The sequence below is a fragment of the Antechinus flavipes genome, chromosome 4, assembly GCF_016432865.1.
Source record: "Antechinus flavipes isolate AdamAnt ecotype Samford, QLD, Australia chromosome 4, AdamAnt_v2, whole genome shotgun sequence".
NCBI classification, from domain to species: domain Eukaryota; kingdom Metazoa; phylum Chordata; class Mammalia; order Dasyuromorphia; family Dasyuridae; genus Antechinus; species Antechinus flavipes.
Genome location: NC_067401.1, coordinates 337,887,411 through 337,900,977, shown reverse-complemented (window position 1 = coordinate 337,900,977; position 13,567 = coordinate 337,887,411). Strand labels below are relative to the sequence as shown.

Below are 13,567 nucleotides of genomic sequence, written 5' to 3'. Positions count from 1 at the left end.
AAGCTATGTGATTTTTTTCATAAGGAGAATAATGCTTTCTTTTACCTTGTTCACAACACAACCAATACCCTTATTTTAGGTCTTAAGTTTCAAATTTATTTTGTACAACTTTGTGCATACCTCCTGATTTTGAGAGGGGGGAGTTTGGAGGGAAGGAAAAGACTGTGCTAATGTCTTGATGCTCAGTAGAAACTTATGGATACTTTTATGTCATCTTTCAATATGGCTAGGATGTCACTTTAGGTTTCAGTTATACAAAAGTGATCAGGAGTTTTCTTCACTGATGTTGAATTAAAGCATATATCAGTGAAGTAATGGAAGTCTTTAAATTCAACACCTAACAGAAGCAGTTTTTCACTTGTAATTTCCATTTTAAAATTCAGAAACAATTGTCAACAGTTGAACTTTTCGTCATAATTTTTATTTGAAAAATTGAAGTGTCTTCTTTTTAAAAATTTCCTCTTTGCATGCTTAGTAAAAATATTGCCATATATTTTCAGACAATTGTATGGTGATCAAGCAAGGTTTTTTGAAGCAGAAAAAATGCCAAGAATTAAGCATAAGAAAAAAGGCACAGTATCTATGGTGAATAATGGCAGTGATCAGCATGGATCTCAGGTGAGCTCATAATTGAACAAATAACCCTTCTAAAATCAGAGGAATGGGGAGAAACCTTTGCAAATAGATCTATTGCAATAATTCTAGAAAGGTGAGACTTTCACTTTAACAAAATTCATTCTTTTCCCCTCAGTAACCCATTTTAACAGTACTCAATTTCAATATACACGATTGTGTTTTAAAAGTAGGCTAATGATTTGTGTACTGAATAATACTTTATTATTTATTATGAATAATAATGTTCAAATTACATATGCTTTCCACTTTTCACTCACTATTTACCACTTAGAATATTTTGTTGTCATTGTTCATTTGTTTAAGTTGTGTCTGACTCTGTGAGCCTATTTGGGGTTTTCTTGGTAAAGATCCTGAAATGACTTGCCATTTCCTTTTCTGTCTCCCTTTATAGATAAGGAAACTGAGGCAAATAGGATTAAGTGACTTCCTCAGGACCATACAGCTTTGTCTGAGGCCAGATTTGAACTTTCCAGGAAATAAAATATTTACATATGTTTATATATTAAATGTAGTAGAGTGATTTTTAACCCCACATATTTAAACTGCAGTTCTGACCTAATTAGGGAAGAAGGAATTCCAATAAAGGTATTTGCATTTTAGATGGGATTCTTGGTTTTAAATGACTTAAACTTTTTAAGACTGGAAAGAACTTAAAAATCCCAATCATAATCTTTTTTAAATTAGGAGTTTTCAAAAATTATTCTAGTATTACTTGTCACCATATTGTTTTGAAGTTTTGCAAAACATTTCTCTTTAGATATTTTCCATTTTGTTTATTTCTGTGTGAGTTGTATTCATGACTAATTTCGGCTACATGCTTTCTAAATGTGTTTGCATTTATTATGTAATAATATACATCTTCTCTTTTTCACATTTAGTTTCTTATTACCACAGGAGAAAATCTAGATTATCTTGATGGTGTTCATACAGTATTTGGTGAAGTAACAGAAGGAATGGATGTAATCAAGAAAATTAATGAAACCTTTGTTGACAAAGACTTTGTACCTTATCAAGATATCAGGTTTGATTTTCCTTTTCACTGTACTAAGGTTCTATGATTTCATTAGTGTGTTGACTTCCCTTTTTGATAACAAACTGCAACTTCTTGATACCTTAGAAGACTTCATGACTGGTACTGTCTAGAAAAATCCATTATTGTCAGCTGTCTGTGATGAGCCACTGTGAAATTACCTAGGCTCTGCCCTGGGCAACAGACTCAGTCTGCCATTGGGTCTGTAGCTGAAGTCTTTTCAACTTGATAGGACTTGCCCGAGCCTGCTTTTAGAACTTAGGTTCATCATAATCATTCTCTCAATCAATAATATTTATTAGTATGTGCCAGGAACTCTGATAAAAATGTAGAGGGAGAATAATTCTTTCTTTCAAGGACCTTTAACATTTTACTTTGGTATCAGACAGGTAGAATGGGAACAGATAAAGTGTGGTATAGATAGATAAATACAAAATATATACAGAATAAATGTGTAGTTACTATGTAGGCACTTATAATTAAGTGGTGGGGGTTTGGGAGTGTTCACTCAGGAATGTATGTGCAGAAGTTGCTATCAGATATAGTGCCTGATATGTGGTAAGATGATTAAGTGAATTATAGTTCTTTTGAGGAGGTTAGAACTTGAGCTAAGTTAGTATCAGATTAGTTTTTTTTTTTTTAAGAGAAATGAAAGTAGTTTAATGAAGGTTATAAGAACATCTGTCATGGCCATTTACAAATTTGAGCTGAATTAGTATCAGATTAGTATTTTAGTGTTGACTCCTGTAGATATTATACTTTAGTATTTTAGTATATTTATATTTATTTGGGCACTTAGTAAATAAATATGGTATTGTAATATGTAGGAATTATTTTTAAGAGAAATGAAAGCGATTTTAATAGAATACTTTCATGACTATTTGCATTTCTTTTTAAATAATTGTTATTGTACTACACATGTTAGTTATTTGTTTTGAAAAAAATGTTTAAAATAATTAGCTTGATGTTAATAATAGTACTAATAGTACTATTTTTTTAGGAAACTAAAATGCTAAACTTAAGAGGGTAGTATAGATAATGAAGAAATAGGGCAAAAGTTTTAGGATTTCAATCAACATTTGCGTAATTCTCTGCTTTAGATGTCATTGCATATGCCGATTATATCAGATCGTCATAAGTAACAAACTAAAATAATTTCTTTAGAAGTAATAGATTTTAAGAACGTGATATAGATTTTATTTTGACTTGAGCAGTAAATAAAAGTTTGTTGATTTTTTTTAATTAAAAAAATTCATGGTTAATTTGTAGATTTTGAAACACTTTAATCTACACATATAACTTTTCATTTTTAAGGATAAATCATACAGTGATTTTAGATGATCCATTTGATGATCCAGCTGGCTTATCAATTCCTGATCGATCACCAGAGCCAACCAAGGAACAACTAGATGTAAGTTTACTGATTATTTGGCACTTTTTTTGGCTGTGGCTTCACATTTTGGTGTCATTTTTCTTATTTGTGAAATGAGGAGATATGATTAGATAGCATCAGTAGTCTTTTCTAGCTAAGAAGTTCTTTGATTTTTCTGAACCTGGGAGTGAACATTGTCATTGGTGGATATTCATTTCCTTAGAATTATGTTTCTGTAAGGCTTACTTAGGTATTAACTAGAGAAACTGTAGTCCTCTTTTTCCTACTATTCTCCACATAGTTAGGAGTGGTACAAACACTGGCCTGGCCACCCCCCATTACTTTCATGTAACTTGCTCTCTTAAAGGCACACTAGAATCCCTTTATTGCTGCATTTCTAATAGTCTCTCTCCTAGCTCTTTTTCTGTCCAACTAGTGAAATGCAGGATTTAACTACAAGGCATTGGTTTTCTTTGTCCTTTTTGTTTTTATTAAAACAGTTATAATTTGAGAAGCTTCAAAATGTAGTAGCTGTTTTTTATACCTATGAAATCACATCTTATTCCTAATTCTGTCCCTTAAACTGTTATTTGTGACATGTGGCCTAAAATCCAATTTTGTGAATGAAAGGGTTTGGATACTATTTGTGGCATTATTCAGTTTTTGTCATTCATTGATTTGTTGGACACTAATTTCTACAGGATTCTTTGTTATTTTGGTTGGCATAGGTTTAATTTCTAAAAGCCTCCTCTTCATTGATTTTTTTCAAGCTATATTGAACAAATTATGAAAAGGTACTTTGTCTTTAATCTGTGTTGGGTTTTTGTTTCTGAAATGCAGGGATCAATAATTTTTGTTTTGCCTTTTCCCCATGTAGAGTGGCCGAATAGGAGCAGATGAAGAAATTGACGATTTCAAAGGGAGATCAGCTGAAGAAATTGAAGAAATAATGGCTGAAAAGGAGGCAAAAACTCAGGCTATTCTTTTAGAAATGGTGAGATATCTTTCTGCTTAAATATATTCTTGCATGTATTTTTTAAGTGGTATGTGTCTGACTACAAAGCAACTCTTGTTTTGATAATTTTGGCCAGTCACTAAATATTTATAAAATACCTACTATGTATTAGACATGATGCTAAGTGCTGGAGATCCAGAAAGAGACAAAACCCCAGTCTCAGACATCAAGGAGATCACAAGTCTAAGGGTGAAGATTATCTGTAGCAAATATATATAAGTTAGCCTTAGCAGAAGAAAAGCACTAGAATTGAGAGGTTGGGGAAGGCTTTCTGTAGGTGGGATTTTAGTTAGGATTTAAGAAAGTCAGGAAAGTCAGTCAGAGAACGGGGTGAGAGTATGCCAGAGGTGGAGGGGAGAGCCAGTGAAAATGCCCTGAGAAGTGAGAGATGGAGGCTCTTGTTGAGGGAATTCCCTGGAGGCCAGTCTCATTAAGGAGGTGATGTGGAGTGAGGTGGGAAAACTGGGAAGATAGGAGTGGGGCTTTGAATGGCAAACAGAGGGTTTTGTATTTGATCTTGGAGGTTACAGGGAGTGCCTGCAATTTATTGGGTGGAGTTGGGGGGTGACATGTTTGGACCTACACTTTAATTGTTGAAGGGAGGGGATACTTGAAGCAGGAAGAGATGAGGCTTTGTACCAGAATGGTGGTAGGAACAAAGGGGAGAAGGGAAATTATTGGAGGAATCATGTGGCATGGAGGAGAGGAGCAATTGGAAGTTTCTAAAAATGGAAGAGTCCGAAGGAAGTAGTGGGACCCCCAAACCTGCCAGAGGTCTTCAGGCAAAAGTTGAATGGCTTTTGATCCCTTCGGTTCTAAAATGTGCTAATTGTCCCATGGGTTTTGAGCAGCAGTCAACCCTTTTTTGATCATTCTCTTTCCTTGATATAGTTTTTAAAAACTCATTTTTGTTTTCTTTATCTTTTCTAGCCATCCTTACTTAGCCTATTCTGAGTTTTGGCCTTCCTGACAGTACTTTTATGTGACTGTGCTATATATTTGTATTGAAGCCATTAAAACATTTATTAATTACTGTGTAAAGCACTATGCTAAGGGCAGAGATACAAAATGTTGATAACAGCTAGCAACTTTTCTGGCCAGGATATATTTATTTTCTAATAAGATTGATATTATCCTACATATACTGCTGTTTTGCATAAATTTTCCATGGACATGAATTTTTCATGTGCTCAAATGCATCTGTATTCCAGTCTCGCTGTAGAGCTAGAACAATTTGAAAAAATACAAAATGGATTTGCTGCAAAGTCCAGCATAGAATAGAGAACTTGTTAAAAGATTGCTTTAAAAAAAAAAAAATCATCCCAAGATAGATTTTTTGTTTTCAGGACAATATATAATTAAATAAACCTCTTCCATGTGTGTTTTTAGTCTTCTGTGACAAAATTGTAATTTGAGAAGAAAATACATGACATATAGGGGAGGAATAATTAGAACTTTCCAAAAATGGAAACAAGTTCCTTGCCAGGTAATAGGGTTCCCAAACCTGGCAAAGGTCTTTACGCAAAAGTTAAGTGACTATTTGGGTGTACTAGATTTCATTTCTTGAAAAATGAATTGTTGAACTTGTAAAAAGGTTATAAAGCAAAGAGGAGAGAACACTGGATCTAAAGTGACAAGATTTGGGTCTTTCACTTTGTTTCTTTCATGTGTAACTTGGGAAGTCACCTCTTCTCTGAAGTTCAGCTTCCTCATTTTTTTTTTTTTAATAGCATTTTATTCTCAAAATATATGCAAGATAGTTTTCAACATTCATTCTTGCAAAACCTTGTGCTTTTTCTCCCTCCTTTCCCCCTACTTTATCCCCTAGACAGCAAATAATCCAATATATGTTAAACATGTGCAATTCTTCTATACTTTTTTCTATATCTGTCATACTGCACAAGAAAAATTAGATCAAAAAGAAAAAGAAAAAAAAAGGCATCAGTTTCCTCAATTGTAAAATGAGGATCCTGGTTTAGTTAACCTCTAGAATCCCAACTAGTTCTAACTCCTCTGATTATAAAGAGTAGTTGAGGAATTTAACATTTATTACAGAGTAAATTTACTTCTTTATATTAAATCATAAAACAAACTTACATAACTAAATGAGTGTAAAGAAAACTGAGGATTCTAAGAGGGGTTCTCTTTGTGTATGCCATCAGTCATAGTGGAGACTAAGTGATTGTAGTTAACTCTTAATTGACCAAATAAATCTTTTTTCCCCCTATTTCTAATTTACAATATTGTGCTACCTCTCATTTCATAATAATGTTACTTATACTTATATATCACCATAACTTCTATCATGCTGTTTCCTTTTCACTGAATTACATTTACTGCCAACTTCATTGTTTGCTATTGCTTTGTTAATTAACTGGCAATGTTAATTGGGGTTAGTTATTGGTTTATTGAATTGCCTTTTTTTTATTCATTTGGAAAGGAATCCATTATTTTAAATCCATACTTTTTAAATGATAAATACCTTTGGTAAAAGATACTCTTTTCTTCTTCATTTAAAAGAATATAAAATTTAAATACCTTTATTATTGACCACTCATGACAAAGCAGTAAGTAGAGTAATGGTTTCCTGTCCTGTGTGTCTTTTGGTCTAAACAACATTTATCATAAACTATTTATTGATACACATTATTCTTTCGGTCCACTTGCAGCTTTAGGGAAATATAATTTTCTCCCACAATAACTGCTGTCATCATCAAAAACTGTAAGGAAGTGGAATTCTCAATATTCTGTTGTTTTTGTAGAACTCCTTAGAAGCAAGTGATTAAGGAGGGTGGTGGAGGTGAGCATTTGAAGCAAGAAATATATCAGGGTCCTTTGTTACTTTTTGTTCTCACCAGGAGAATTTTGTATTATTCTGCATATTAAAATATTTATTAATGATTAATTTCCATATAGATTAGCAAATTTTCTTAAGACTAATTAGTCTTACTAAAGAAAATGGCATTATTCTTTTTACTTTTAATTCAGGTGGGAGATTTACCTGATGCAGATATCAAACCTCCAGAAAATGTCCTGTTTGTATGCAAATTGAATCCAGTGACCACAGATGAGGATCTAGAAATAATATTCTCAAGATTTGGACCCATAAAAAGGTAGTTCTTACTCATTTGAGGGGAGAAAAAAGAAAAAAAAGAGTATACATTTATGTATTAATTATATATTAATATTAATCAGTACATAAACTGATTCTTAGTTTTACTTTCATTGGTAAATATTTATAGCATTTGGAAGATATATTTTATTCCTAATATTTCATCTCTAAAGTAATGAATTAATGTTTTTAAAGTTCTGAACTTTCATTAATGTTAACAGTAGCTTACATTTATGTGGATTTTTTTCTGACTAATGTGCCTTATATACACTGTCTCCTTTTGCCTTTCCTGACATCCCTATGAAATGTTTAGTACAGATATTATCTTCATTTTACAAAGGAAGAAATTGATGCTGAGGGAAATTAAGTGACTTTTCCAAGGGCCCACTGGCGGTGAAAGACTAGACCTAGGTCCTTTTGTCCAAGTGTAGAGCTCTTTCCATGTCACCACCAATCTTTAGGCATTTATCTCTGTTTATTAAGAACCAATAACATTTCTAGAGTTAAAGAACAGTTAGTAGTAAAGCTAATTTGAACCTGAATTTCCTCCCACTTCTCACTTTCTTCAAAAACTTTCCCTTAAAGCGAAAGAATCTATAAAAATGGGAAAGAAGAAAATAATTTGCAATTATACTTTTAGGATTTCCTTTCTGTTTGTTGGATTTGGTTTGGAGCTTTGGTCTCAGGGTAGGGTGGCTACTTCAACAGCTTCCATAGCTTTGTACCTTCAGTGTGGGAGACATAGGAGGAGAGACCGGAAGCTCAGATTAGACAAAGCTATGCTGTTCTCTCACTTCTTTCCCTATCCTGAAGGGGCTCTTAATTTAACATCAGGACCAGAGTGCCCAGGCAGGAATGGGGAAGGGGAGGAGAGAGGGAGTTATGGAGGGAGAAGAAATGCAAGAGAACATGGCAGTTACCGGCAGAATTACCAAACATGCTGAGGAGTAGAATCAGTAATGGTAACTTCTGTCAAGGCAGCATTGTATCGTTGGCATAGAGCTTTGCCTGCCTAGCGCCAGGACCAACTCCACCTTCCACTCAGAGGAAGCTGAGGCTCAGAGAAGATCAGTTATTCGGAGAGTTGGGAAGTGGCAGAGCCGAGATTTGGAGTCAGGCCTTCTGCTCTTCCCAGACCAAGGCTCCTTGCAGAGAGAACCCTCCCTTATTATCTGACCTTCTTCAAAGCACATTTTCTCAAATCCATAATTGTTTATTTAAGTAATAGTAAAGCAAGAGTTTAGTGATTCTCTTACTGTTGATTTCTTATTGTTAAATTCTTAACTTATGCATTATCTAAGCAGTAATTCTAGGTAGAGCATGGGAAGCATAAGAATGGACAAAAACAGGAAAAGTAACTTACAGTGCTATATGTTTGTAACCTCCTATTGAATGAAGAATTAACAGAAAAAGAAACAAAGCCAACTTTGTGCTTGTTCTAATCTCATTCTTGTCCATATCTGTCTAATCTCAAAGCTATAAATGCAGTAGTCACACTTACCCAAATGTCAGACTGGAAACTTAACTGTCTAAACTAGAGCTTAAGCTGGGAAATGAATAGAAGGACCTCTCCTTGCAAATTAATTGCCACTAAGTCCTTCTGCCCATGTTTTTGTTCTTAGTTCCTGGGCCTGGCTTGAATTTGAGATGTCCTGTGAGAATGTTGACAATAATCTGTTCTTACCACCTTGGTTTTCTACTTCTCAAACCATGGAATGTTAGAAGCAGCAAATTATAAAGGTGTTTGAGGCCTGGTGAAAAAGAACTAGATGTAGTTGACAGTCGGCCACATAGAAAAGATAAAGAACAACTTTTAGAGTATTGCGAGTAGTCATTGTGGTGACTCAGTCTTTTGAGAAAAGGTTGAATCATATTTAATTCAAGAGACGTTTACAGGTGGGTAAGTTTACTCTGGGCAACACTCTAGGCTACTAGTGCTAGAAATACAAGAAGGAAGAGTTCTAGGAACTTACCTTCTGTGAAGAGGTTGTGACATGTTAACAGGTAAATATAATTTGAGGTAGGGAGTGATGGGGAAAAGGATGGATGCAGACCAAGTGCTCTAGGAATATTGGAGGAATTTTAGAACAGTTATACCTGGGAGGTTTAGGAAGTCATTGGCACTGAATCCAGACCTTAAAGGAAGATACAGATTTTAAAAGAAAGAAGGAGGAAATAGGTCTATAGCATCTTCCATGTAATAGAAGTTTGATAGTTGTTCAAGTAATTAAATTGAATTCATTCCAGGCATGGGTTATGGAGGGCCAGTGCAGTTTTCTTTTTTAAAAAATGTTTTGTTTAAGAAACCAGGGAAATGTGGAATTCATTTCAAAATTCTCTCAGAAAAATATTGAAATTTAAAATCTTTTTGGTATTTTAGAGAGAGTAAAGTTTATATGGAAGATTTACTTGTTTGGATTAATTTGTTCTCTGATAATCTTGGATAAATAAGTTGTTACTATAATATTCTAATTTATATATTCTATATACAGGCCTGTTTCAAATCTATTTTTCTTCATAATTTAATTTTGAACTCACTTTTCTTCTTTTCATATTAGTTGAATGGAAGAGAATTCTATAATTCCTATAATCCTCTAGTCATTTTTCCAATATTTAACCAATCAGAATTTATCCTCTGTTTTCTTTCTAATTCAGTTAGTAACTCCTTTCCGTGTTCTGATTAGATTGTTTTGTTTTGGGTCTTTGTTTTTTTTTTTTTTTTTGGTTAAGCCTTATTCATACTTCATTATCTGCTAATTCCTCCTAAGTTTACATTTACTTGGTTGAGTTGGAACTGGTGTTAAGCTTCAAGTTTTCCTGAATTGAATATTCACTTTGAGCCCTATCTGTTGTGTATTCTTGTGGTGAAGTTGAATGCAGTGTGTCATCAAGAATCCACAGTCCTTTAATTTCTTTCCTTTGAAACAATCCTCATTTAGAATTTAGATGTTAGGGCAGAAATCCTTCTTGTACTTTATATTCTGTGGAGGATCATTACTTGTAATTTCTTACTCATCAAAGAAGATGTGATTCCTATATAACTCATACAAAGGAGATGGTAATTGATTACCATCAAAACATACTTCTGTTTTTTAGAACGTACAGTTTTTAGAAATGAATTTTATAAGAAAAGATGCTTTAGGGGCAGCTAGTGGATAGACCAGCCCTGAAGTCAGGAGGACCTGAGTTCAAATTTGGTCTCAAGACACTTAACACTTCCTATCTGTGTGACCCTGGGCAAGTCATTTAACCCTAATTATCTCAGCAAAAAAAAAAAAAAAAAAAAAAAGATGCTTTTATGACTCTTTATAGAACAAAAATTTTAATAAGTGCTGAGTTTATCTCAGCTATCAAACAAAATGTAGTCAGCTCTTTATTTTCCATTTTGTAAACTACTCAAAGAAAATATTAATCTTTATGTAATTTTATATAGCAGTCTTTTGTTTATCAGATAGTTGGTTTGTGCTCAGAGATAAAGAAAGTTTAATAGGAAAAAATATAACACTGCCTTTCAAGGCCAAGTATGTATGTACAATTTTGAATTGTACATTTTTGCTACTCTTAGTAATAGTGAGCTAGTATACTTAAAGGGCTTTACAAACTTTAAAACACAATGTAGAGATTTTCTAAGTTATTGTTATTAGTTATATAGAACCTATTATAAATATTCAGTAAAGTATTTTAAATGTAGTGCTATGGTTAAAAACACTTATTTATACAGTCTTGGTTATGGTCATTTAAAATGTTTCAATGTAGATACATGATCTAATAATAAAAAATTTAATAATTTAAGTATAAGGTTAAGTATAAAGCTTAGTATGATCAGAGGGGAAAAAATGAGAATATTTTTCTGCCATCTTCTTTCTTAAATACATGGGACCTAAGGGTATTGGGCACTATTCTAAATAAAGTCTCTCCATTTCTATCATTTGCAAAAGAGGCATTATTTAGCCAAAATAGGAAGAATTCAATCTCCAAGAACTCAACATTTATGTTCATTTGTCACTGATATTTCCCCCACTATGTTAAGTTTTAATTTTAATCCCTTTCTCCTTATTTTTTCAGTTGTGAAGTTATTCGTGACTGGAAGACAGGAGAATCCCTTTGTTATGCATTTATTGAATTTGAAAAGGTATGCTGTATTGCAGAAACATTCAGATTTATTTCTGTTTTGTTATCTTTTGAAATGATATGAAATTTTTTTGATACTGCATTAGTATGATCTCCATTTAATATCTTATAAATAATTTCATATTTAGCCAACTAAGAAAAAGAAAAAGTGACTGTTTTTAAAAGATTAGGATGTTTATTTTTTGTTAGTTTCTTACATTTTAGTTCCTGGGGTCAAACTAGTATACATTAGTTTGCATTTAGAACCCTAAATGTCTTCCATAATGTATTTCATAATCCAAGAGCCATATTTAACCATAATTTTAATATATTTTAATATATAAATATATATATATATTTTTTTTTTATCAGAGAGAGTTAGTATATTGTGATGTAATTGAGCCAGAATTTTGGAGGCTTGGTTCTAGATCTTAGGTCAAACTCTTAAGTAGTAGTCAAAACTTTCTCTGATCTTCACTTTGCTTTTCTTGAAAATAATGGAATTAGAGTGGATGATCTTTAAGGATCAACTCCATCCCTAATGTTTTGTGATTCTAAAGTTAAATTGTAGCCAGTGGACAATTGACTTTCTAGAATCATAGGACCTTGGAGTTGGGAGAGACTTGTGGGTGGGGTGGGGGTGGTGTAACATTGCCAGAATTTTTCTCAGTATCCCTTTCCCTCTTTTTTTCTGGAGAACCATTCCCATAACAAATAATATTTTTTGAAGATTTGGAAAAAACCCTGAACAGACAAATCAGCAAAATGGATTAGTATTTTTAAAAAGGAGTCTAGAAATATATGTAATATATGGAAGCCATAAAGCTTCCACCTTTGCAAAAGAAGTGGGGTGGGGATGTCTTCTCAGCTTTTTTGAGACCTTGCTTGTTTTTTGTAATTTTGCAACATTTACCTTTGACTGTTTTGTGGTTATTCTCTCCATTTATATTGTTGTAGTCATTGTTATATATTATTTTTTTGGTTTTGTTTTACTTCACAGTTTTTTTTTTTTTTTTTTTTTTTTGTTGTTGTTGTTGTTGTTGTTGTTGTTTTTTGTTTTTTTACCAAGGCTGTCAGTATCAGGTCTTGGGCTGATTGTATCAGAGTCTATAACTTCCTATCGTTAGTACTCCTTCATTAGGGCTAAATCTGCTGGATAGTATGTTTGTTGTCATAGTAGTACTGCAAGACTGGGAAATTTTCACCTCTTACAGGTTAGACTGGTTCATGCTGCTTAGAATGATTAGTGCATTTTGGATTTTCTAGTAAGGCCACTTGAATATTGACCAACCCCTGGAGGAGACTGCTCTGGAAGATATTGGGGACATACTTCCAGGAGCTCCCAGGGACTGGTCTTAGAACTCAGGTAAGCCCAGTAATAGTGTAGCAGGCTCAAGGGTAAGGGTCATGTCGGACAGAGTGACTTGGCTCCAGTCAGTTTTTGTGGCTATCTGTTAATTTGATCAGATTTCCCCAGCACTCCATATTTTAAAGAAAACCATTGCCAATCTTTTATTTCCTTATTTCTCAATTTCATAATTCTCACAGTGTTATTGACTTATTTTAAACTGAGCATAGGCAAATTCTTTATGATTTTGAAAGCTTTACTATAATAGATGAAGTGATGTTAATGACTTGTAAAAGTTGCTGCCTTCTTTACAAAATTTTTTGTACATTGAATGTCAATAGATTTTAACTTCTTTGAACTTTCAGTACCAGTTGGTATTGTCAAAAACATTATTTTTTAATGTTTTGATAGAAGTGTTGATGGTGGTACTCCTTAATGTTCGTCCTTTCCTTCTAATACTATACATTCCATCCTTGTCCATGTCCTTCTGTAAATCTTCTATAGGAAAATGAATTCAATAAGCTAAAGACCTTTTTCTGGATATTAAACTATCTTAAGGAAAGTAGTGGCCTAAATGAATGATTTTCATAAGGAGCAGGTCCTCTAGCCAGTAAATTCTAGGGGTTTCTAGTTGCCTCAAGAATCAAATATAAAATCATCTTTTTTTGGCCTTTACAGCTTAGTCCCTTCTATGTTTTCAATCTTCTGATACTTGACTCATTTCTGTAAACTCTGATTTAGTTACACTGACTTTCTCATCCATGATTTTGCTTCTCATCTCTATGTCTTTCTTTTGGTTATCTACTCCTCCTTCCTCCTAGCTTGCTTGGTTTCTTTCAAGATTCAGCTCAAGCCCCACCTTCTGTAAGAAGCCTTTCCTATACCTCCCTAGTTTTCCCTTTCCTCCTTTCTTCTGCCCCTCTCTAAATGTTTAGAAAAAGTCT

At 33.3% G+C, this 13,567-nt stretch overlaps 1 protein-coding gene across 1 annotated transcript in view; it reads left to right on the top strand.

The window, feature by feature from the left end:
* The window catches only part of PPIL4 (peptidylprolyl isomerase like 4), a 36,406-nt gene that overhangs the window by 3,504 nt on the left and 19,335 nt on the right, over positions 1-13,567 (top strand). Inside the window, exons 4-9 of the mRNA XM_051997922.1 lie at positions 501-618; positions 1,515-1,657; positions 2,981-3,077; positions 3,916-4,032; positions 7,042-7,166; positions 11,231-11,297. Coding sequence (XP_051853882.1) covers positions 501-618; positions 1,515-1,657; positions 2,981-3,077; positions 3,916-4,032; positions 7,042-7,166; positions 11,231-11,297 — 667 coding nt within the window. The remainder of the gene's footprint in view (positions 1-500; positions 619-1,514; positions 1,658-2,980; positions 3,078-3,915; positions 4,033-7,041; positions 7,167-11,230; positions 11,298-13,567) is intronic.